General features: G+C 44.9%; 1 protein-coding gene across 3 annotated transcripts in view; it reads right to left on the bottom strand.

The window, feature by feature from the left end:
* LOC121435118 (mitochondrial intermediate peptidase) overlaps window positions 1–24,001 on the bottom strand; it is a 123,685-nt gene that overhangs the window by 28,465 nt on the left and 71,219 nt on the right. For 2 of the 3 annotated variants that reach the window (XM_041634207.1, XM_041634209.1), the window contains exons 17-18: window positions 3,648–3,769; window positions 760–833 (exon numbers count right to left, since the gene is read on the bottom strand). In XM_041634207.1, the coding sequence (XP_041490141.1) occupies window positions 760–833; window positions 3,648–3,769 (196 nt within the window). The remainder of the gene's footprint in view (window positions 1–759; window positions 834–3,647; window positions 3,770–24,001) is intronic. The other variant, XM_041634208.1, reaches the window with a different exon arrangement.

Consider the following 24,001-nt stretch of genomic DNA (forward strand, 5'->3'; position numbering starts at 1 on the left):
TGTGAGTACCATGTTGAGGTGTGTGGTCCATGCAGTCACTGAGGGCCATGAGTGGCTCAAAGGTCCTGATGGAGCCAAGGGCCATGCTGATGTCTGTGGCCAGTACTACCACTGAACCCCTGGCAGAGGCCTGTGGTTGGGGCTGCTGCCGGAATCCATATTAATGTCCCTGGGCTCCCTGGTGGACCACAGTGCTGCAGTGCAGGCAACTGTTCCGGCTACCACAGGGCTCTCATCAGCTGATGGATTCTGCCATCTGTGCAGGAGGCTGGCCACTAGGAATTTGACCATGCTCCAGGGACTACAAGGACCACACAAAATGGACTTTTTTTTGGTGGGGGTCATGGGGGGAGGGGGACAGACATGGGAAGACTGGGAGGTGAGCGGAATCAGGATGCAAGGTATGAAATTTCCAAATAATCAATATGAAATAATATTTAAAAAGATGCTTTAATTAGGTTCTAATTTTTTTCAATAGATCAAATCTCTAACCTTAAACTCTGGGTTTCTCAGAATTAAAAAAAAAGGAATAAATGCATGAATTCTTTGGGCTAAAATAACATGAAAATCCAGACATAAGGAAGCACTCCACCATGACCTGTCAAGAGCTAAAGGCATATTTCCTGGGACTTTGGCAAGTTAACTGTTTTCTACAGAGAATTACCAACATTCTGAAAGCTGACTCTGTATCACATACCCCATGCAGACTCAAACAAACCCCGAGTCCCAGAAGAGGAGGCAGTGTGGGCTGTACTTTACCTTGAACCATGAGCATGGGCTCCTTGCCTCCACCATGGGCTAACATCTCTCTGCGGTAGCGTTCCCCGGCGGCCCTGGGGAAAAGATTCTGTTAACACACTGGCTCACACAGTCTGTATGGCTATATCTATTCGTCTTGAGCTCTGGGGGACACTTTATACTTTAAAATAAGGTATTTAGTGTTTTATGTTTTATTCAAATTATAGTTCTTTTAACACAACCAACTACACAGTTTAATGAGATTAGGTAAGCTTTCTGGCATGGTACTGGTGACCGAACCCAGGGCCTTGTACATGCTAGGAGAGTGTTCTACCACTAACTACACACCTGGTATTACTTTCATCCTACTTGCTCTACAAGCTTTTTGTGCATAACAGGTAATTCTGTCCTAACTTATGTGTGTGTGTGTTCATGAAGCATATGTGCATGAAGGTGACGTTTGCAAGTGTATGAGTATGTGGAGGTCAGAGGTCAAACTCAGGCGATTGAATCCTCAATGATTCTCTACTTTTGAGACAGTCTCTCACTGATTCAGCTAGACTGGCTGGCTAGCGAGCTCTGGGATGTTTCTATCTGTACCTTCCCGGCACTGGGATTGCAGGCCTTCGCCACTACACCTGGGTGCTGGGGACTTGGACTTCTACGCAGCATTACATCATGAATAAAACATGACCATGATCAGCACCCTAACATGAGCACTAAGGCAAAGCAGGAAACTCACACAGAGGAAGGGCAAGGTGTAAAGAGGCTTCGCCAATCTCTGACCTTGGTGTGAAGAGGAGGTAGTGTCCCTCCTTCTGGCCATGGGCAATAGCACCCTTCCCTCAAATCAAAGCCTTCCTCTTTGGCCTCTCCCTGGCATGCCTCTGCTCTGGAGTCCTGTGTGCCAAGGAGACCCAGTGTCTGGCTCTCAGTTCGGATTCTTTGGTGCAGAACCTGTAAGCCTAACTCTGGACGCTGAAGAGAATCATGAGTTCCAGGGCAGCCTGTACCACCTGCCTCAAACAAAACAAAACACCAAACCAAACACAAGAAAAAAGGACTCTTTGACAGAGTTTAGGAATTTCCTAGTCCAGCGAGAACTTTTACAAGCTAACTTTTACATGATCATAAAAGTACAGCAGCTACGTGTCTAGGCAAGAATTCACATATAATCAACAGAGAAATATTTGGAGATATGTTTTTATTAGCATGTGGTTTTCTATTAAAGTATAGATCCTTCAAACAAGATGAAATTTTGTATATTTTATAGAAATCTTCAGTAAAGAGCTACCAGTCTTGATTTACTGTAGTCAAGCTGGCTGAAGACCCTTTGGAATAATAAAGTCTGGAAAGCAGACCAAGTGTCTGCATTATGCATGGGGCTGGGGACAAAGTGAAACGTGGGTACCAAGCTGTAAAAAATAGAAAAAAACCTTATGACGTCAGATCCAAATTGAGAAGATTCTGGACTGAATGTGATTACTAACTTCTGAGATTATCTGAATCTGTGAAAGTGGGGGAAAGCTGAGGGGTGCGCAGGGAGTGTTCAGAGACAAGCAGGTGGGGTGGGAGAGCCCAGAATCCTCTTGGTCCTCTGCTAGCTGTCACCCATCTCATGAGCCCCAGTGTGCTCTGATGGAGAGCCAGTTCTGCAGCTGCTGGAAGCCACATGGAGTTGAGGCTGTGTGAACAGGCAAGGTTCTGAGCTGATAGCCATCTACTGGAACTACTGAGGAGTGTCAGAGATATCTCACTTAGGTGGTGAGAAGACAAAGTGCTCTAAGCGACTATGACATCAGGCTGTAATTACTGGTTCGCTTCCAAAGGAAGCTCTTTCGAAGGAATCCTGAGGCCAGAGCCACAGGTCCTCTGGGCTCTTACTGCTACAAGGTCCTGTGAGAACACCAGGAGGAACTCAAGCAGAGACACAACATAAGATGTCCTGCTCTTCTTGGCCTGTACAAGGCCCACACCTTCTAGACCTTGGCCAGAAGATGGGCCACTAGTCCTCACCCAAACACTCTATGGCCAGGTCTGACTATTGGGAAGGGGTGGATCTGATGCTCTCCCACTTTCAAACTCTAACTACAAGGGGCATATTTATTGCTCCTCTGCTGATCCTGTGCTCCTGAGAGCAGCCCAGGAAGTCAGGTCTTGGAAATTTTGTCAAAATCGTCAATGCCGATCTAAACCACTGGTCATCCATCCAAATGGAGGACACATGGGAAGGTTTCCCGGGACCCCTCAGAGGTCACACAGCAGGGAGTGATGAGAGGCAGTGTACCGAGGCACTTGTGCTGCTCAAGGGGCAGTGAGTGGCTGCCAGGAAAGGACCCAAGCCAAGGTGAACAGGAAAGCAGGCCCCTCTTCAGGACTGCCCATTTTCCGTATGGACAATTTCGCCAGGAAAAGAAGGCATTCAAAGCAGGAAGAAGGTCCATTTCCAGAAACAAACTGGGTGTTAATGGCATAGGCCGGTGCTACTCTAGGTGAGGAAGACAGACAAGTCTTGTAGTGGATAGGAGAGAGGAATAGGGTGTCCCTAGTCACTCAGGCTTTGGCAAGAAAGCCTGGGGAAGCTGCAGGCAGCAGGGGGCTGCATGGAAGGCAGCCCAAGTCTGCTCTGGGCAGATGTCGGGGGCCTCACACAGAGTCCCCTCTACAACCAAGGATACCAGGCAAGTCCCACAGAAGGCTTCAGAGCTGCACAGTGAGGGAAAGTTCATGGTCATATCAGGAGATAAAAGGGCCCACTGGAGAAAGAGGTCTAATAAGAGATGGGTCACAGTGTCCCACCCACTGCCAGGACACTGGGTGTAGTGTGTGTGTGTGTGTGTGTGTGTGTGTTGTGTCTTATGGATTATGGAGAGGATGTTTCATAAACTGCCCCACCCTATCCTTGTTACCTGTTGAAAGGATCCTGTAGGAAGCACTCCTTCCAGACCATGGATGCTACAGCCCTGGACATCAGGTATGAGTAATATTTGGCGCCATATCCCACGAGGTGGCTGAACCTCAGCTGCCAAGCCTGCCAAAAAGAAAGCCAGCACAGGAGCTGAGAACAGCATCTGAGAGGACACAGTGCGGCATACACACAGAACTTAGGCGTCCCAACTCAAACCCACCCCAGAGCCACGTCACTCACAATGTCAGTGTTGTTGTATCTGTAGACTATTATGGGTTCACTCAGCGCCCCCCCCCCCCAATGTGTGTGAAGAGATTGAGATTATAAGCCTCAGAATGTGGCTGGATCTGAAATGTGTTAAGATTTATTTAACTTTACGTGTGAGTTTTGCCTGCATGTATGTGCACCACATTTATGCCTGGTACCCATGGAGGTTAGAAGAAGGCATTAGAGCCCCTGGAACTGGAGTTACCCGTGGTTGTGAGTCACCACACAAGTGCCAGGAAGCAAACCCAGGTTCTCTGCAAGAGCATGTTCTCTTAACCTCTGAACTATTTTCTCCAGCCCAAAATGTGGACAGAGACCCTAGAGACATGTATCCAGATAAAGATCTCTATACACAGAGAAGGTTCCATTTGCAGTACAAGGCATGGCCTCAGAAAAAGATAAGCTGACAGCCTGGCCTTCAGCCTCCAGGGGTCGGCCACTGCTAAGACACTTCCGTGTTTAGAGGACCCAGTCTGGGGCCTAAGTGATGAAGGTTCCTGAGAACAACTTCACCTCAGGTGAACACACCTTTAGCATACAAAATATGTTTTACTGTTTAATGAAATTCTCTTGGCCAATTTCTTTTCATTGAGTTTAATTACTTAGTACATTTTATTTCATATGATAACCTAGAAAGAATACAATGTCATGAGTTGACTTATTCTTGGATTCTGACACTGTAACCACTGTTTGCTATGTGACCTCATTTCTGAGGGGGTTTTCCTAAAGCCGAATGTGCCCACATTTCTATTATGTCACTTTATGGTATTTCATAGCATTTTATGTCAAAGCTAAAAGGCACAGAGGATAGAATTACGGGATCTTTGCTGCAGAGAGAGAATCTTTCAGAAAAGACACGGGGTACGTCTCAGGCAGCATGACCGGTGCTGCAGACAGTCAGAATGCAGGAGATGACACTGGATCTGCCTCCCGGAGCCCAGTTTATCTGCTGACCTTGAAGAGGAGGAAGCAGCCAGCTGGCTATTCTGCCCACAGTTTGTCACTGTGGGATGTATACAGCAGATGGGCGAGGGGACAACTCAGTGGGAGCAGCAGGAGGGTCAGTGGAGGAACAGAGGCCAGACCAGTTGTGGGCATCTGAAAGAGAAATGTGGGGGCATCCACTCGAGGGCAGAGAGCAGCTATTTTACGAAAGACTTCTGCGAGGGTGTGCAGGGGCAGGCACCTAAGCTCCCTGGATGGCATTTCTGACCAATAAAAGCAGATGTGAGCATTGTCACAGAAAGAAAAAGGGGGCTGCAGTTTTCTGACACTTATTTATTTATTTATTTATTTTGAGACAAGGTTTCTCTGTGTAGCCCTGGCTATCCTGGAACTCACTCTGCCAACCAGGATGGCCTCCCAGAGATCTGCCTGCCTCTGTCTCCTGACTGCTGGGATAAAAGGCGTGCAGCACACCACCCGGCTTCCGGACACAATTTTACATTTTCTTCAAGCATATATTTTATGTGACCTAAATTGTTTTTTAAATGAAGCCCTTTTTTTTTTCCTTGTGGAATCATTCTTTAACAAGTCTTATATTCCCTGAGACATAAAGGATAAGTAAACTGTAATTCTTACAACCTTGTCATTTGCTATGAACTAGATAAGCAAATTCTAGTTAATACATAAAGAAACCAAGATATCTAAAATGATGGTCCCTTTATCACAAAGGCGTGGTAAGTCTCATATGAACCCCATGCCTAGCTCACAATTTAAAAGCCATGGTCATGTGCTAGTTACACAATTTCCACCTCTTTTGAGGTAATTACTCTGCCTGAAATGGACAGGTGCTGCACAGGTGTATGCAGAAGTATCCCAACCTGCTTGGGACGCAATCCTCAGTGTCTACTCTCCCCGTTCTACAAAAAGACATGATTAGGAATAGGGCAGACAGTGTGCAGGTCATGCCCCAAAGGAGAAGGCTTTGTCTAGTGTGTCCCTGGCAGTGTCTTGTATGAGGGCAACATCCAGCGATGAGGCACACAGTCAGTTGGCACAAGGGCTCTGATGCCTCCTGACCACCATGCAGACTACACAAGTGCACTTACTGCCATCCTGCGTCACTCTCACAGTGACCAGGCCTGCTGTACCCAGCACAAGGCATGTACTCCCCTAGGCTCAGGTACAATCCTCAAAACAGCACTTAACAAGAACAAGCACTCTGAAGTGAGGCTGCCCGAGCCTGTAGGAGGCTACACTATTGCTGGGAAATCACTAGAAACGCAGCCCCTCAGCTTTCTGCCACGTAAGCCCCTTGCAGCAGGGAGGCAAATGAGAGAGGCCTGACTATGGGCCCTGTTCAGACAAAGTAGGGTGTGTGTGTGTGTGTGTGTGTGTGTGTGTGTATGTGGGTGTGTGTGGTGGGTATGTGAGTATGTGTGTGTGTGTGTGGTGTGGTGTGTGTGGTATGTATGTGGATGTGTGTGGTGTGTGTATTTGTGTGGGTCTAAAGTCCAGAAGTCAACAGAGGTGTCTTCCGCAGTTGTCTGCCACCTGCATTTTTGAGACGGTCTCTCTTGGCCGGGGGCTTGCCAAGTAGACTACTGGATCCCCTGCTGCTACTTCCCCATCACGGGAATAAGAGACATGTGCTGCCAAATGAGCTTTTTGTGTGGGTGTGAGTCCTCACACTCATGCAGCAAGTACTTTACCAACTACGCCATCTTCCCTGCCCCCATAGTGTTCTTTAAAACAATGAGCCCAGGACCATTACTGGTCAAATTTCAGCACAGCTAACTTTGACTAGCTATAATCTGCCAAAAGGGCGGGCCCCCGGAATTCATTGAGAATGCACACAGAGTTCTGTATCATCTGCTGTACTTGGAAAGGGAGCCTTCATGCTTTTATGGCATGCTGGAATCTTAATCTACACTGGGAGTTTCTCAGAGAGCACAAGGCTGTGATGAGCCTTCTGGCAGAACATGCTTGCCCCTTCAGTGTTGACACTCCACCAGGACAGAGATCTAACATCTCACAGGGCCCACGGGGCTTTGTCTTTTGTTCTGGCAGAACTAGCTTCACAGTCATGGCAGGGCAAGTGTATAGTGTAGATACCTGCTGAGTACTGTTTAGTTCTAGCTCCAGAGCAGACTTACTTCACAGCAACGTGGCTGAGCTAAGAAATGTCCAAGTTCCTTAGTTCCAATTCAGGTGAGCCCCATATAAACGTCACAATAAAAACAAGACCTTTCAGAACAGGAGAGAGATGTCAGGAGTGTGGGGATAGCCACCTGCACTGTGGAGTCAGCCTTATTGCTCTCTCGCTCTAATTACAGCCTTGAGTTTGGTTCTAAACCCATCTTTTACCTCCAGACACACTAAAGAAATTATGCCTACCTGACACCTTTCATCAGAGGTTTGTAAACTTGTGGATAAGACCTGCAATTCCACTGCTGTTTGAATACAATTACTAGATTCCTGCTAATTCAACCTAATATTAAGTTCTTGTTTCCATTTCACTCTTTCATTAAAAAAAAAAAAAAAACCAAAGACATTATTCTTTCTGGAATAAGGCTGCAGTTCTTTGGAGTGAGGTGTCGCTTCCCCTTTAAATCTCCTTCTTAAGAGGTATGTATCAAAGAGCTTAGTTCTCACCTTCCCTCACTGTTTCCAAAACACACAGCACACACAGTACCAAAGGGCCAGTGACACAGACTTGTGACTGTTCACACTGGCCCAAGATGACCCAGGATCCCACCTGCTGGTGAACAGAGCAGCGAAAGCATGGACTCTGCGACCTGCAGTAGAACTCGCAGAGTGGAGGCGAGGGGACCCTTATTTACCCTTCTCTGTCTCCACTGCCTTCCAGGAACAAACAGGGTATCGTGATTATTTACTTCTGTCCCTTTGGAACATGGATGAGGAAACTTTGTGCAGTCAGCACTTGTTAGCCATGGGATAAATGTTCAAGAATGAAACTCATCTTTTCTCTTAATTTACTATCAAATATAGCAGACACCATTTCATTTCCTGGTATATGTGGATGTGTAACCTAAAACACACCAGAAGACAACCTATCAGTGGAGCATACAGGCTGCATTAGAGCACGGTGCTCTGCTTCAGGTGTGTACCACGCCACCCGGAACACTTGCTGTGTCGGGTCTGGACTCACACAGTCCTGCAGGAGCACAACAGGAATCCCATGGTGACTGGCTAGATAGACACGATGGGCTTCCTGAACTACAGAGATGGTCAATGTTATGTTACAGATGAGCAACCCTGGAACTATTACGTTCCTATTACAGACAAGAGGATGCTATGGTGCAAAAAACAAATTTGGATCCCGTATAGTTTTTTTATATGTAAGGTTTTTTGTTGTGTGCCTCTGTTTTATTGAGACTGGCTCTTGTAAATAGCTGAGGGTGGAACTCCAGACAAGAAAGATCTCGTCTCAAAAAAATAGAATTAGGGCTGGTGAGATGGCTCCAGTGAGCTAAAGCGCCTGAGGTCGAGCCTGACAGCCTGATTTTCAATCTATGGGACCATCATGTGGAAGTAACTGACTTCTGCAAGTTATCCTCTGACCTCTCTATGTGTGCTGTGGCCCGAGTGCCGGCACAAGCGCGCGCACACACACACACACACACACACACACACACACACACGCACGCGCACACACACACATATACACACACACACACACACTTTTCAAAATAACAAAAAGATTTTCTGACATTTTCCCCCAAACCTGACACAATAATGCCCAAAGAGAAAATGAAAATTTTCACATCGTTATCTGCTGGGCACAATCACAGATGGTGCCATCTGTCCGTCAACCCTTGGTGAACAGACTTTGCTCCTGGTTTTAGTTGACAGAATATGACAATGGTGCTGGATGTCATAGAGGTGACTCTTATCCTTCCTGAATCTTCCCTTGCAGATATGACAGCATCGCACTGCCTCATAGGGCTGTTCTGTGTAGCGAGCTCTCCTGTCAGACTATCTTTGGACAGCCAGCCCCAAATATCGACATGGAGGCTTCTTATCAATTATAAAAGTTTGGCCACTAGCTCAGATTTGTCCCAGTAGCTCTTATAACTTAAATTGACCCGCTTTTATTAATCTATGTTCTGCCATGCTGCTTGGTTACCTCTGCTCTGTACCATATGTTTGACCTCTTCAGTGTCTCCCTGGTATCTCGCTGGCACAATCCACACGCAGAGATTCCTCTTCCTCCCCGGAAATCCTGTTTATCCTCTCATGCCTACCTATTGACCATTCAGCTCCTCTGTACACCAATCAGGGTGACACATCTTCACAGTGTAAACAAATACTCCGCAACAGTTTCGTACATGGTGTTGTCCCCCAAACATTATGGTGTTGTCACCTGCAAGCCTGCTGCACACAGGCAGCACGCACACACTTCTTTGTGTCTTGTGACCAGTAGTTTCTGCAGTAAGTATTCACACAGCGAACAGTAAATGTCATAAAGAATCAGACATAAATACCTGCTTTTCATACCCAATCTACACGTGCCAGTCCAATTCCTATGTCTAAATTTCCACAATCACTAAAGTTACAAGGATATCAGGATATAAGTAACGTAACTTACCGCATACCCCACACCCCATCTCTGAATTTCTACAGACAAATTTCTATGATAAATCATAAAAGGAATTTGGCAATGACTCTTCTGTTTTTATATTGTGAAATACATTAAGGAGTATAGGTATTAGCTCTTCCTGGAAGTTCTGGTAGAATTCTGCATTGAAACCATCTGGTCCTGGGCTTTTTTTGGAAGGGAGATTTTTGATAACAGTTTCTAGTTCTTCGCGACTAACAAGTCTATTTAGATCGTTCACCTGGTCTTGGTTTAGCTTTGGTATATGGTACTTATCTAAAAAAAATGTCCATTTCTTTTGCATTTTCCAGTTGTGTGGCATACAGGCTTTTGTAGTAAGATCTAATGATTCTCTGAATTTCCTCTGTGTCTGTGGTTATGTCCCCTTTTTTGTTTCTGATCTTATTTATTTGCATGTTCTCTCTCTGTTGTTTAATTAGTTTGGATAGGGGTTTGTCGATCTTGTTGATTTTCTCCAAGAACCAACTTTTTGTTTCATTGATTCTTTGGACTGTTTTCTGTGTTTCTATTTTGTTGATTTCAGCCCTCAGTTTGATTATTTCCAGTCTTCTACTCCTCCTGGGTGCGTCTGCTTCTTTTTTTTTTTCTAAAGCTTTCAGGTGTGCTGTTAAGTCCCCAATGTATGCTTTCTCTGTTTTCTTTAAGTGGGCACTTAGTGCTAAGAACTTTCCTCTTAGCACTGCTTTCATCGTGTCCCATAGGTTTGAGTATGTTGTCTCTTTATTTTCATTAAATTCAAGGAAGACTTTAATTTCTTTCTTGACCCAGGTGTGGTTCAGTAGTTGACTGTTCAGTTTCCATGAGTTTGTCAGCTTTCTGGGGGTAGCATTGTTGTTGCCTTCTAACTTTAATCCGTGGTGATCTGATAAGACACAGGTGGACACTGATTTTTTTTTGTATTTGTGGAGGTTTCCTTCGTTTCCGAGTATGTGGTCAATTTTCTAGAAGGTTCCATGAGCTGCAGAGAGGAAGGTATATTCTTTCCTATTTGGGTGGAGTGTTCTATAGATGTCTGTTAAGTCCATTTGCTTCATTACCTCCAATAATTCTCTTAATTCTCTATTAGGTTTCTGTCTGATTGACCTGTCCATTGGAGAGAGAGGTGTATTGAAGTCTCCTACTACTAGTGTGTGTGGTTTGATGTCTGCCTTGAATTCTAGTAATATTTCTTTTACATAAGTGGGTGCTTTTATATTAGGGGCATAGATATTCAGGATTGAGACTTCATCCTGATGAATTGTTCCTGTTATGAGTATAAAGTGTCCATCTCGATCTCTTCTGATTGATTTTAGTTTGAAGTCAGTTTTGTTAGAAATTAGTATGGCCACACCTGCTTTTTTCTTAGGACCATTTGCTTGAAACACCTTTTCCCAACCCTTTACTCTGAGTAGATGCCTGTCTTTGTGGTTGAGATGTGTTTCTTGCAAACAGCAGAATGTTGGATCCTGTTTTCGTATCCAATCTCTTAGCCTGTGCCTTTTTATAGGTGAATTGAGACCATTAATATTAAGTGATATTAATGACCAGTGGTTGTTTACTCCGGTTATTCTTACTGTTTTTGGTAGTAGAGTTTGTGTGTTTCCCTTCTTTGAGTTGTGCTGGTAAAGGGTCGCTAGATGCCTGAGTTGTTGTAGGCAGTGTTGGCAATGTTGGATTCCTTGGGTTGCGATTTTCCTTCTATTACTTTCTGTTCTATGACAAATCAGAATGAAGAAAATGCATAAAACAAAGGATAACCAGCCTATAGTCCACAATTCCAGAGAAGACAAGAAACAAGGAGAACCCTAATAGAGACATATATGGATCCCCGGGAAGGGGAAGTAGACAACATCTCCTTAGTGAATTGGCAGAGGAGAGGGAAGGGATGGGTGGTAGGGAAGTGGGGAGGAGAGCAGGGGAGCAGGGAGGAAAATGAGGAATCGGGAAGATCAAGTTGGGTAAAGGACAGAAAGGGAAAGCAAGGAAAGAGATATCTTGAAAGGAGTCATTGTGGGGTTAGCAAGAAACTAGGCTCTAAGGAAACTCCCAGGAAACCACAAGGATTACCCCAGCTAAGAATCTAAGCAATAGTGGAGCGGGTGCCTGGACTACCCTTCCCCTGTAATCAGATTGATGACTATCTTAATTGTCATCATAGAACCTTCATCCAGTATCTGATGGAAGCAGATGCAGAGATTCACAGCTAAACACTGGGACAAACTCCTCAGTGCAGTCATAGAGAGGAAGGAGCGATACTAACAGCAAAAAGGCCGAGACCATGATGGGCATACCAACAGAAACAGATGACTCGAGCTAGTGGGAGCTCACTGACTGCGGACTGGGGAACCAGCATAAGACCATACTTGGTCCTCTGAATGTGGGTGACAGTTGTGTGGCATGGGCAGTTTGTGGGGTCACTAGCAGAGGAACCAGTATTTATCCCTAGTTCATGATCTGGCTCTTTGGAGCCCATTCTCTATGGAGGGAGACCTTTCTCAGCCTAGATACAGGAGGAGGGGCCTTGCTCCTGCCTCAAGTGATTGTGTCAGGCTTTGTTGACTCCCCATGGAAGGCCTCACCCTCTTCTGAGGAGTGGATGGGAGTGGGGTAAGTAGAAGATTAAAGGAGTGGAAGGACATGAGGGAGAGGGAACTGGGATTGGTATGTAAAATAGGTTGTTTTAAAACTAGACATAAAAAAAATAAGAATGTTATTACCAACTTTATTGACCTCATGGCCAGACTGGGGTACACTTGTGGTCCTGAAGGATGCAGGACAGTCACACGGCCTCATTTGAATTCTGAGGCCCAAAGCCTCTAATCATGTCTCCACTGTCCACACTTAACCTCTCACCTTCACCTCGTAGCTTTAAATGTGGCTACAGTTCCCCGGCTGGGAAGCCGCAGCTTTCTAGACTTGCTTTCTACTTATCCTGCAGAAAGAGCCTCCCACTCATGCCCCATGACACACTGCAGACGAGGACGGAGCTAGCCGCCTGCAACCCGGAGCACGGATCTCCGAGACCCATGTGTCCTGGTGATGAAACTGAGTTCAGTGGACGATAAAAACACCCTCGGCCCTGGAACTGCATGGCCACTGCCTCCACCTGTCATGCCGAGAAGGCATTCCAGAAGTTTATTAACTGCGCATTCTCAAGTATCGCCCAGGGCGGCAACAGTCTGTCATCTGCAGATCCTGTTACTACCTGCATCCCGCATGGCAGGACTGCCAGAAATGAAACACGCGACTGATCACTGAAGTTACCAGGGCCGCCTGCTTTCTATCATCGCGTCATCAGTCCTCCCTGACTGTCTCCTCTGAAGAATGTCCAAACTTCCTTAAGTAATGGCTTCTACAATCCCTTCCCCACAAGAGCAGACTGTTACAGCTGTGGCGGAGATATAAGCAGCGCCTGAGTAATGCCGAGCAGCTCGTTAGTGGGGTTGTTAAGGGGTGAGATGAGGGGCCAATACCGTTAGTTAGATCAATACACACAGACAGCAATGTCCTAACAGCAGCAGCAGGGCTAAAACATTGTGTGCTCTGCTCCGTACAGTTTCTTCTTTGCTTAGATTCAGAAGCCCCAGATGTAATCTCCCAAAGGTCAGCAAGTGAGATGGGCAGGATGGGAACTGAGAGCTATAGGTTTCCTTCAAAACCCATCCCACGTGACACTGAGACCAGCACCCCTCAGAAGTCAGGTCTCTCTGATGTCCGCAGCAATTCGGTGTCATTCATGGGAGCAAATTAAGGCCATCGAGTGTCACCCTTGAGAGTTTTCTCTGCTCCAAGTATTATGTCAACATTGACTTTTTATTCCCCCCACTTTTGATGCTTTATTGTCTGACTTTGTCAATGAGGAAAAATACATTATTGTGGAGATTAAGAACACAGCACAAGATCCTAAGTGGCACAGCTAGCTTTCGGGCCCTGGCTACTTCATCAAGTTATTCAATGTAGCACTCAACTCCGTACTTCTAGCCAAGGGCATAGTCAAAGTAGCATATTACAGCATCAGAAACACAGAAGACCACCTGGTTTCAAATCTGATTCATACCTGCTTGGTGACCATTTTTTCTATAGAAAATAATTTTTTATACAATATTCTGATTATGGTTTCCTCTTCTCCAACTGCTCCCAGATCCTCCCCACTTCCAAACCCACCCAAATTCACTCCCTTTTATTCTCAATAAAATACAAACAGGTATCTAAAATAATAAGATAAATAGAAGAACAGAAAAAAAGAAAAAGCACAGTAAGAAATACAGCTACCGAAACACTTACACACAGAAAACCCATAAAACAAAATCAGAAACCATAATATGTAGGCAAAAGATCCATGGGGTTAAAGCTATGCACAGACAAAGCACTGTGAGAGGGAAAAAGACCTTCTAAACTGAGTTCATATTGTGTTGGCCGTCTACTGCTGGGCATGGAGCTTACCTTAAATGTGAACTCATTAGAGAAAACTAAAACTAATTTTCATTTGTGAGCAGTTATCAACTGAGAAAGTTTCTGGGTTGAGATGGGGGCTTGTGTCCACTTTCCCTCTCAGCACTGGGCCCTCATCTGGCTTGGGCCCATGAAGGCCCGGTACATGCTATCCAAATCTGTTCATATAAGCGAGTGTCCGTTCTGTTGAGTCTAGAGGCCTTATTTCTGTGATGTCATCCATCTCAAGTTGTTAGATAAGGCTCTTTCCACCTCCTCTTCACCATGGTTCCATGAACCCTGAGGGGAGGCATTTGATGGAGACATCCCATTTAGGACTGGGTGTTCCAAGGTTTCTCACTGTCTGTACGTTTCTCTGGACCAGTCCACCAGCATCGACTTTTAACTGAGATAAAAGTCATATCCCCGTAATTCACTTTAGAGTGTGCAGCTCCGTGACTCTTAGTGTAGTCTCAGTCACACAGCCTCTCTCTCTGACTGCAAAGCATATCAGCATTCACTAAGACCCCTATATCCACTAGGGGCCAGTCCTCTCCATTCTTCCTCCCCTGGTCTCTGAAAACAACTGCACCCTTTCCTGACTCAAAAGAATTAACGAAGTCTAGACAGACCTTTCCCAAGAGATCACAACATGAGCCTTTGTGACTGCCTTCTCCTATTGACCACAGTGTTTTCAGTGATTTCCCATGATGTAATATGCATCAATCCTTCATTATTTTCATGACAAATACTCCAATGTGTAGATACATGCGGCACTCATATTTACCCATGCACACACTTAAGGATATCTGGACTGCTTTCTACCTTTGAATTCAGGGATAATGTTGCTATGAAGATATGTAAAATTTGGGGTGTCCATTTTATTTTTGATTCTTTTGAGAAAAAAAAATACACAAAAACACTCAACCTAGGAATGGAATTGCTGGGTCATCTGGCATGTTTACTTTCTGAAGAACTGCCAGACTGTTTGCCAAAACTGCTACACATTCTGCACTCCCACTGGCAGGGAGGAGAGCATGAATTTCTCCTTAATCCACATCAACATGCCCCCACTTCCATCCTGTGTGGTGTGAATATGAAATGTCTCTCCTAGCCTCGCATACTGGACATCAGCTGATGAATTCAGGAAAGTGGTTGGCTTCTGTGACTCTAACCTAATCCACAGATTAAACCACTGGTGGGTCACAACAGGATGACGTTACTGGGAGGTGATGAGAAGGTACAGGATGTGGGGCAGGTTGGAGTAGTTCACTGACAGTATGCCCTGTGAAGATGCACCTTGTCTCTAGCCCCTGTCTGTCATGAGGTAGGCTGCTTTGCTCCATACAATTTCTATACTATAATGTTCAGCCTCACCACAGTTCAGAAACAATGGAGCCAGCCCATAGACAGAAACTTTGAGGTAAAGCAAAGCTTTCTTTTGAATTGTTTATGTCAGGCCAGGTATCCCAGTGATGATCAACTTACAAACCAACTAGTGCAAAGGGAAAGGGTACCTCCTCGCTGGGTTCTTGAGTGTTATATATTTACTGGCATTCTATTATCTTCCTTAGAGAAGCAGTGGGTTATTTGCCTTTCAATTGCTGCCAGAGCTCTTTGGACAGTAAACACTCGTCAGACACACATTCCATGCACTGTGTGTTGTCCTTTCACCTCCATGGGAATGCCTTTAGCGTAGACTTTCCTAAAGTATCAATGAGTCCAAGTTATCTGTGGTCTCTGGTTGCTTGCTGGTGTCAAATCTAGAAACAATTGTCTAATCTAAGGTGAAGACTATGTAGACCCATGTCTCTCTTCTAGCAGCTTTAGTTTTAACTCCTAAATTGAGTTCTCTGCTCTGCTGGAAGCAAATCTCTATATGCAAAATATGCAGCAACTCAAGCTCACCCTTACACGTGGGCATCCAGTTGACCCATCATTATTCTTTAAAAGACAATTATTTTCCCAAGGAGCTGTTTTGTGAGTCTTTAATTATAAATGAATGGGTTTACTTCTGGGGTCTCTCAGGTTCATTTCCATGGACTGACACACCTATTCACCTATTCTCACACGCACACGCACGCACACACCTTGTCTGCCATCCATGTTAGAGCCATAGTTATCTCTCCACAGAGCCATCCCTGCTGCAGTCAGGACCCGGCTTACCAACCCCAAACCTTCTAAGGGCCCAACGGCCTCCGGAACTGTGCACACACCTCTCTGCAGACATAACCTACGCACCATGGTTAGCACAGGGTGAAATTCAAGTTAGAAATAATTATACTCAGATGAAATGCCATTCTGACTCCATGAATACACACACTTCCCCTCCCATGCCGAGTTCTCAACAGCACATCCCATCCTTTCCAGGCACGTGTCCTGGGCAATGTCTGTCAAAAGACATAATACACACGAGGGAAATAGGCATGCTGAGACTAAGTATGAGCTGTGGTTCGGTTTTCCTAAATAATTTAGGTCTAAAACTGGTCTGTGTGAGAAATGTTTTATGACTTAAGAAAGAAAAAGAAAATCATGGACCAAGACAGTTAACACACAAGTTTTCAAACTGCGGACCATTTTCTATGAGTGACTTGTGAAAACAATAAAGGGGGTCATGCCCAGCTCTGGAAAAGACAGAAAATGGCTGAGTACAAAATCAGGGTGAGTTCTCATCTGTGGCGCTTTGTTTCAGCATTTGGTCAAAACGCTTAAATAAGAATAATAATATGCCGGGCGGTGGTGGTGCACACCTTTAATTTTAATCCCAGCATTCTAGAGGCAGAGACAGGTGGACCTCTGTGTGGTCTACAGAGAGAGTTCCTGGACAGGCACCAAAGCTACAGAAAAATGTTATCTCGAATGACAGCCCCCCCCCCACAAAAAAAAACCAGAATAATAATGCTACCAAAGAAGAGAAAGAAAGAAAATGAAAAAGATCAGCAGGAAGCAGAAACCTTAAAAATGAGTGATGTCACAGCATCAGCAAGCAGCCCAAACAGAAAGGGCCTCTACGGCTCTCTGCAGTCAGCACCTTCAGGCCCCGATGCATTCCTAACACCTAATGGGATGCAGACGCTCCATGGTATTCTACTGCTCCTAGCCACATACAATTTGATTCTCACCTAAATAGAACAAAATCACATTCATTTTTTAAGACAGACATTCTCAGCTATACAATCCTCGAAACTAAACCAGTACGTTTCATAAATTGTCATGATGAACTAATTCGGACTACTGAGCTGGCAACACCACAGCTGGTCTTCCTCTGATGACACACCAGGGCTGTGAGGAGTATCACTATGGGGGAAGCTGAGTGAGAGGAACATGGTGCTAGTACCTTATTTCAAGTGAGAAGTTACTAGAAGACAGTCTGGATCCCCAGTCCTGGTGGCACAGGCCTTTAATCCCAGCACCCGAGAGGCAGAGGCAGGTAGATCTCTGTAAATTTGAGGCCAGCATGGTCTACAGAGTGAGTTCCAGGACACCCAGGGCTACACAGAGAAATCCTGTCTTGAAAAACAAAACAAAACAAAAGATAGTGTGGATCAAGCATGAGGACTCTGAGATTTGTGAGAATAGCAGTCAGACAAAGCTCTCAGCTGAACACCTCCATGAACGTGAGCTGGGTCAACAGCACCAGAGCTGTCCCCTGGCTGTCAGCGCTGTGACCCTCTGAACTACAGCTGCAGCCACTCTTTGCTCTCCAGAATCTTTCTTGTGCTTCACCTTCACCTTAACTTGATACACGACTGTTTGGAGGATACTCTAGGTTTCAAGGGGGAAAATGAGCTAGAAGTGGGTCTGAGAATGTAAACTACGCTTGATTTATAGACAGACCTTGCCTCCATTTAAAGGACTCTGTGATGTGGAAGTATTTAGACTGTACTTTGGGTAAGTGGAAAAAGTTTCTGTTGTGATTGTATAAATCATTTCAAATGCTATTTCATTCTGGCTTTTAAGTGTCTGAGTTTTTCTACATGTTCCGAGAAAGTTTGGTTCACTTTTCACTCCCCATAAATCAGAGACTATTTCAAAGCTTCCCGGGGACAGGAAAACATACACATGTGCAAAGAAAGATTGCATCAGTGCTAAGTCAGGATCTGAAGGCTGTGTTAGAGAGAGCCGCCATCCCAGCGCTCATCTAATTAGCCGCCACACACGCTACAAGTGGAGAGGGCACAGGCCGGCCAGAGAGCCACTTAACAACTAGCTGGGCACTGCAATGGGACCTCTGGTGGCCTGGCAAGTGGCTATTCTTGAAAAGCAGAGACCACTATCAAATCCCTGAGGACAACAGGACAGTGAGATCCCCACTCGAGTCAGCCTACTTTCTTTCCCTATTCCGACCCTTTCTGTGAGCAACTGATTAATCTAGTTTCCAAACGCACTATGTTTATCATTTAAGTTCCCCTCTCAAGCTGTACCTCCAATATTCTACTGCCAGCAGTGGCACTGCCTAACATCCATCTGTGCTGTTTAGGCTATGTCAGCATCACACTGATTTCCTGTTGTAACAGCCGCAAAAAAAAAAAAAAAAAAAAAAAAAAAAAAAACACACACCCAATGGAAACACCTTCCGGAAGGAAAGGTTGATTGTGACTCACAGTTTGGGGTACAGTCGGGCATGGTAGGGAAGGCATGGCAGCAGGAGCATGAAGCGCTGACCAACCATCACAGTCAGGAAGTTGAGAGAGATGAACTCCGCTGGTCAGCTCTTTTTACTCAATCCAGGACCTCAGCCCATAGGATGGTACTACCCACACTTACGGTGGCTCTTTTCCTAAATTAACCCAGTCTAGAAATTCCCTCACGGATATGCAAGGTTTATCTCCTAGGCCCTGTCAAGCTGACGATCAACACCAACCATTCACTTGATAGTGCTCTCCGCTCCACGTGACTCCTGCATCACATCAGGTCTGATTAAACTCAGGCTCAGAGGAGCCCCTACATGTGCTGTGGTGCTCTGGAGGACACTGGCCACACATCACTTCTTTATTCTTGTCTTCAACAATAGAACAAACCACTCTACACTTGGAATCTTCTCTTCCCTCAAATAGCCTTCCAATTTGTAGGTCAAACAAGAAACATCCCATTAAAAACATAAACATAATAAGAATGGTCATCTTTTTTCATTATTTAAGCCTTATTTTGAAAGTTCAAGTCATTTGCACCAGTCTAGGACAAATGGGAATATGCAAACCTTAGAAAGGACAGCAAGACCTAGTTCAAAGAAGGAGAAAGTAAACAGATAAATAAACAAACAAACAGATGACATGAGAGACTTCCAAGAACATGATGAATACATGGCAGCGTGAAGGACTAGGCAGGTAAACAAAGGCAGCTGTACGGAAAACTAACACAGCTTATACACATGGGTCTGCAGCCTAAGCAAGAACCTCTGACTTGGCAAGCTCAGAAACAAAATAAACATTAGTGTACACCAAAAAAATCTACAAAGTTCTAACAAAGAAGACCTTTGCATATGGGAAAGATGAGTGACTAACCAGAGAGAGAAACTAGAGCTGGATCCAAATCTCAGACCAAAAGTTATTCACATCAAGATTTGAGAGAAATGAATAAAATCTTAAGAATGTCGAAAGTACAGGCAAATATTTTGCATTAAGAAGTCTTTGGGCTGAGAGGTGGCTCAGCAGTTAAGAGTACTTCTTGTGTTCTAGAGGACCAAGTTTCTCAGCACCCACATTAGGCTGCTTACAACCGCCTTTAACTCCAGCTCCAGGGATCCATCATCCTCTTTCTGGCCTCTATAAGCACTGCATTCATGTGGGCTGTACATGCATGCACACACACGACACACACACACGTGCACGCACACACACACACAACAATAATAACTACAAAGGAAGTCTTTGTTTTTTGTTTTTCAGACAGGGTTGTGCAATGCCAAGAAGTATTTTTCAAGTGTGACAGAACTATAAAAAATTCGGATAGCTCTTACTACAGTTAACAAGACACAAAAAAGCCAATCCAACAAAAATAAAGCTTTTTGAATGTTAAGAGAATTATGAAAGAAGTTGAGTCAATATATACAAAAAATATTAAGGACAAGATATTAATATTCCTAGCAAAAAGATGACCAACATAAACATGGGAAACTAAGAACTGGTAAGACTTAATCTTAACACCTTTTCTCTATAAAGACAGGGAAAGACCATCAGGAGAGATGTCAGTTTCAATAGTAATAAAAGGCAGCAGGTCAAAAGCTGTAAGTTACAGTACTGTCAAAAATTAAAGTCAGTTACTAGGGCCATCAAAGGAAAACTCTTTGCATGAGATCTGTGCAATGTGGAACACAAACTGTGTGCACCTTTATCCAGCCCTCCTGCTCTTAAGAGTATAACAAAGGTTAAAGTAGTTATGTGCACAAAGACATTTGTGCCACAGGGTCACTTGCAGGTCTTCTAGAACATAAAATGAGTCCAAGCCTCAAACAAAGGTTAGGGGCCAGAGAATGGGGTTCTGGGACAGGATCTGAGCTGAAGTAAAGCACTAACCCCACAGAAATGCAGAGTCTGGGAAAGCACAGTGGGGAAGAGAGGACCACATCTTTGATGAGCAGGTAAGCATTCCACTCCATACAAAACAGAAACACAGCGTAAAGTTACTCAGACTAATCTGAACTTTACGTCTTAGCTGTCCAGGCTGCTGGAGAAACTGACACAAACAGGACAGCCTAAGCTGTAGGCACTTTCCCTGCAAGTTGGGAGACCACAGTTCAGTTACTGGCAGTGTGCATGAGGACTTGCACCTGGTTAATGGATGATTGTCTTCACAAGGCAACTGTAGATGACGAGGACAGGAAGCTCAACCACTCCAAAGACACCTGGGCCTTCAAAGTGTTCCAGCTCATGACCTAAGAAGCAAGCCCTTGAGGCCTCACCTCCAAGTACCATCCTACTGTGGCCAGGGCTTCAACTATCTCATTTGTTAATTTATGAACGCTTAATCCACCAGATATCTATCTTTAATGCATCCCCAGGGCACGTCTGCACAGTAGCTGGCAATGCGTGCTTACTGTTATAGAGGACAGTGTCACCTAGAACAGGGCTCTTCTGCAGCAGCAGAAGTTCCAGGCTCTTTTAGGAAGAGGACACGAGGACACATCCCAAGGCCCCAGCTTCGGGGCTGTGTATGCTACATCCAGAACTAAGACAAGCTGAACGCTTGTGACAAACGTCACTTCAAAGAGCTGTTGCCCTCTAATGGCACGGGAAACAAAGAGCAAATGGGGAAGGGTATAGGTGTTCTTGCCTTTCTGAGTTTATGAGGAATATGTGCTCGTTAGCGAAAAACTGGTGCATTACAATTAAAGAAACAAATCAAGAGGGAGAGCTAAGGATCAGAAGCATGGGAGACTTCATGCTGTGGGCGCCTTTCACAGCTTAGAAACTCTCAATCAAATGTACATCTTACCTTCCAAAAATGCCCTTAAAATGCCCAGTTAGTGCACTCAGTCAGAGCCCTTCTTACTGTGCCAAACAGGCAGCTTAGAGGCTCTGAGGATGGCCCAGAGATCCTTAGGCATTTGCAGGAGCCCTTCTGCATGCCCATTTCTGCATAAGCAATGGATGCACTATGTTCTGGGCACATCCCTGTGGCGGATACCGTGGTTGACCTTGGAGTCACCAGAATAAAGGCTGCCAGAAATAGAAATACATGAGCATTGCTCAAAGCACAAAGCTTCTAATATTCTGGGACAGTTCATTATATCCAAGCTGCAGCAAATTATAGGCCAAAAGGGGGGCAGCACTACTCACAGAAACCGAGACTAAAGTGAACACTGGTGACTTGGCTCACAGGACTATTATAAAAACAACCCAGACAATTACGTGTTTTAAATGGGTGGGATCTAGAGCTGCAATTCTCCCACAAGCCGAAGCCATGGAAGGCTTTAGAAAATGAGTGACTCGGGAGCTTAGTGTTCCAGTTTACAACACGTGTGTGTTTTAGTTACGAAGCCATAGTAAATCTAGCATGTCAGGCAAGGTAAACAGTTCTCAGTTGTTTATGTAGCCAAAGAGGGAAGGAATTCAACACACCATTAACCACTTAGGTGTTTCTAGATGTGCACCAGATGGCTCTGTATTGATGATAAAGAAAGCAGAGATAAGTGAGCACGGTGTTCTTTAACACTTCACTTGCTTGGCAGCATTAGATATTCAGAGGTAGTTCTACCCAAGCAAGCCCTTCACCTCATTCAGACTGGCCATTCGCGGGGACCTGGAACAAAGGGGGTGGGAGGAGACAGAACTGTCCCAAGTAAACGTTTCACCAGAGAATTTTAATTGACTACTCCAAAGAAAAAGGTAGATATGGGGTCTTCTCTCACAGTTGCACATTTGAGCGCACATGCACACACATACACACAGGAGGAGAAAGAGAGTCACAGTGAGTCCAAGATGGCCTCACGCTCACAACAATGCTCCTGCCTCTGCATCCAAGTGCTAGGATTACAGGGGTAAGCCACCATGCCCAGCTGGCAATCTATTCTACACACATGTAAAGTGTCTCGGTCCTTCTCTAACAGCCTCCGAGCAAGTGTGAGACAAAAGCAGCAAAGGAGGAAGCGGGCTTCACACATCTCCGTGAAGACCTTGTGCGGTCATGGTTTCTTTCACCAGCCTTATTTTAAAAGTCGTTAATATAAAAAAAATTCAAAAACTCTTTAATATAGATGGTGAAAATTATTTAATTAGTAACTATTCCTTATAGTCATGCTTCATCCATAATATAAAATAAAAACAAACAAAAAAAGGACGCCATTGCTGCCTGCTGCTAAGTCCGATAAGCAGTGATGGCAGTTCATATTAATATTGGAACTGACAGCGACAGCGAGGCTGGGGTGGTGCTCAGGGCAGAGTGCCCACCTAGCATGTGGGTGCCCTGGGTGCCAGTGCCAGCACCAATAAATTAATTCATTCACTTGTGAAATTGTCTGTGAAAAGCTGTACAACTTTTAGCTATAACTAAAATTTGAAGACAATTTAATGTGCTTAACTGAACAAATATCCATTTCCATTTTCATATAGCTCTTTCTATATTATTCTCATGCTTTACACAAATAACTCAACAAAAAGCTCATAAAAAAACGATTATGTAAACAGAAAAAAAATCTCATAGTGGGTTATGATGGTGCATGTCTGCTAAGCCCCACTCTGAAAAAGCTGAGGCAGGTCACACAGCACAGCCTGGCCATCTCACAAGTCCTCCCCATGCCCTCTCCCTGCTGGCCCCAGGATCAGGGAGGTTGGGGGCTGAGAGTCTGGGGCAACAGCCATGCATCTCCTCTAGCACCTTTGCACATCACCTTCCAACTGGCAAGTGAGCAGCTACTTTCCCTTGAACATACAATCATGGCCATAGAAATGTCAGTTTAGGAATCTGCTTCCCAAATCAAGCCTTCAGATCACACAAAAATCGTATGGTGAGCCTTCATTTATTATGTTCTCCTTGAGAATCAGAGACCACATTTCAAAGCAAGCACTCTATAAACAATTTTCAAGCCACCATCCTGCCAATATAACCCTAACATAATAAAGAGCAGAACATTGTACTGTTGGGATTGTGGGAGTAGAAGTATAAAGGAAAACAGTATGTTTAAAATTGGGGGTTCCGTTGGTACCGAGAAATGGCTGTCCCCATGAGAAGGAGATGTGTGATCATGCTGGCTGGGCTAGTGTCCCTTTGATAGACACTCCTCCCCATCAGCAGTATCACCAACCTGTCCTTTACCCTTAGCTCCCCAGCACAGTCCCTCGCAGCTTATTGCAGATTCCTAGGTGGTAATTTCCCAATCCACAGAGCTCATGTTTGGACCATGTCCTGTGATACACATATGACGACCCAACACCTAGATTCCCTGTAGTCCTGCGGCATAAACTTATCACATTTCTATGCTACACTAGGTAGTCATTCCTCGTAGACTCCACGTTTCTCTGGTTGAGGGTTATGGTGGTCAAGCTGTGTCACTTCAACTCTTCCCATTCGTCACCACCTCCCAGGCCACACCTGCCAACACTGAGGTACGGTGAGAGCTGAGCTGGGCTCTCGGAATGCTCTCCTGTACCTTCTTT

This window comes from Microtus oregoni, unplaced genomic scaffold, assembly GCF_018167655.1.
Source record: "Microtus oregoni isolate MIOR12 unplaced genomic scaffold, Mior012 000045F_ref0000178, whole genome shotgun sequence".
Lineage (NCBI taxonomy): Eukaryota > Metazoa > Chordata > Mammalia > Rodentia > Cricetidae > Microtus > Microtus oregoni.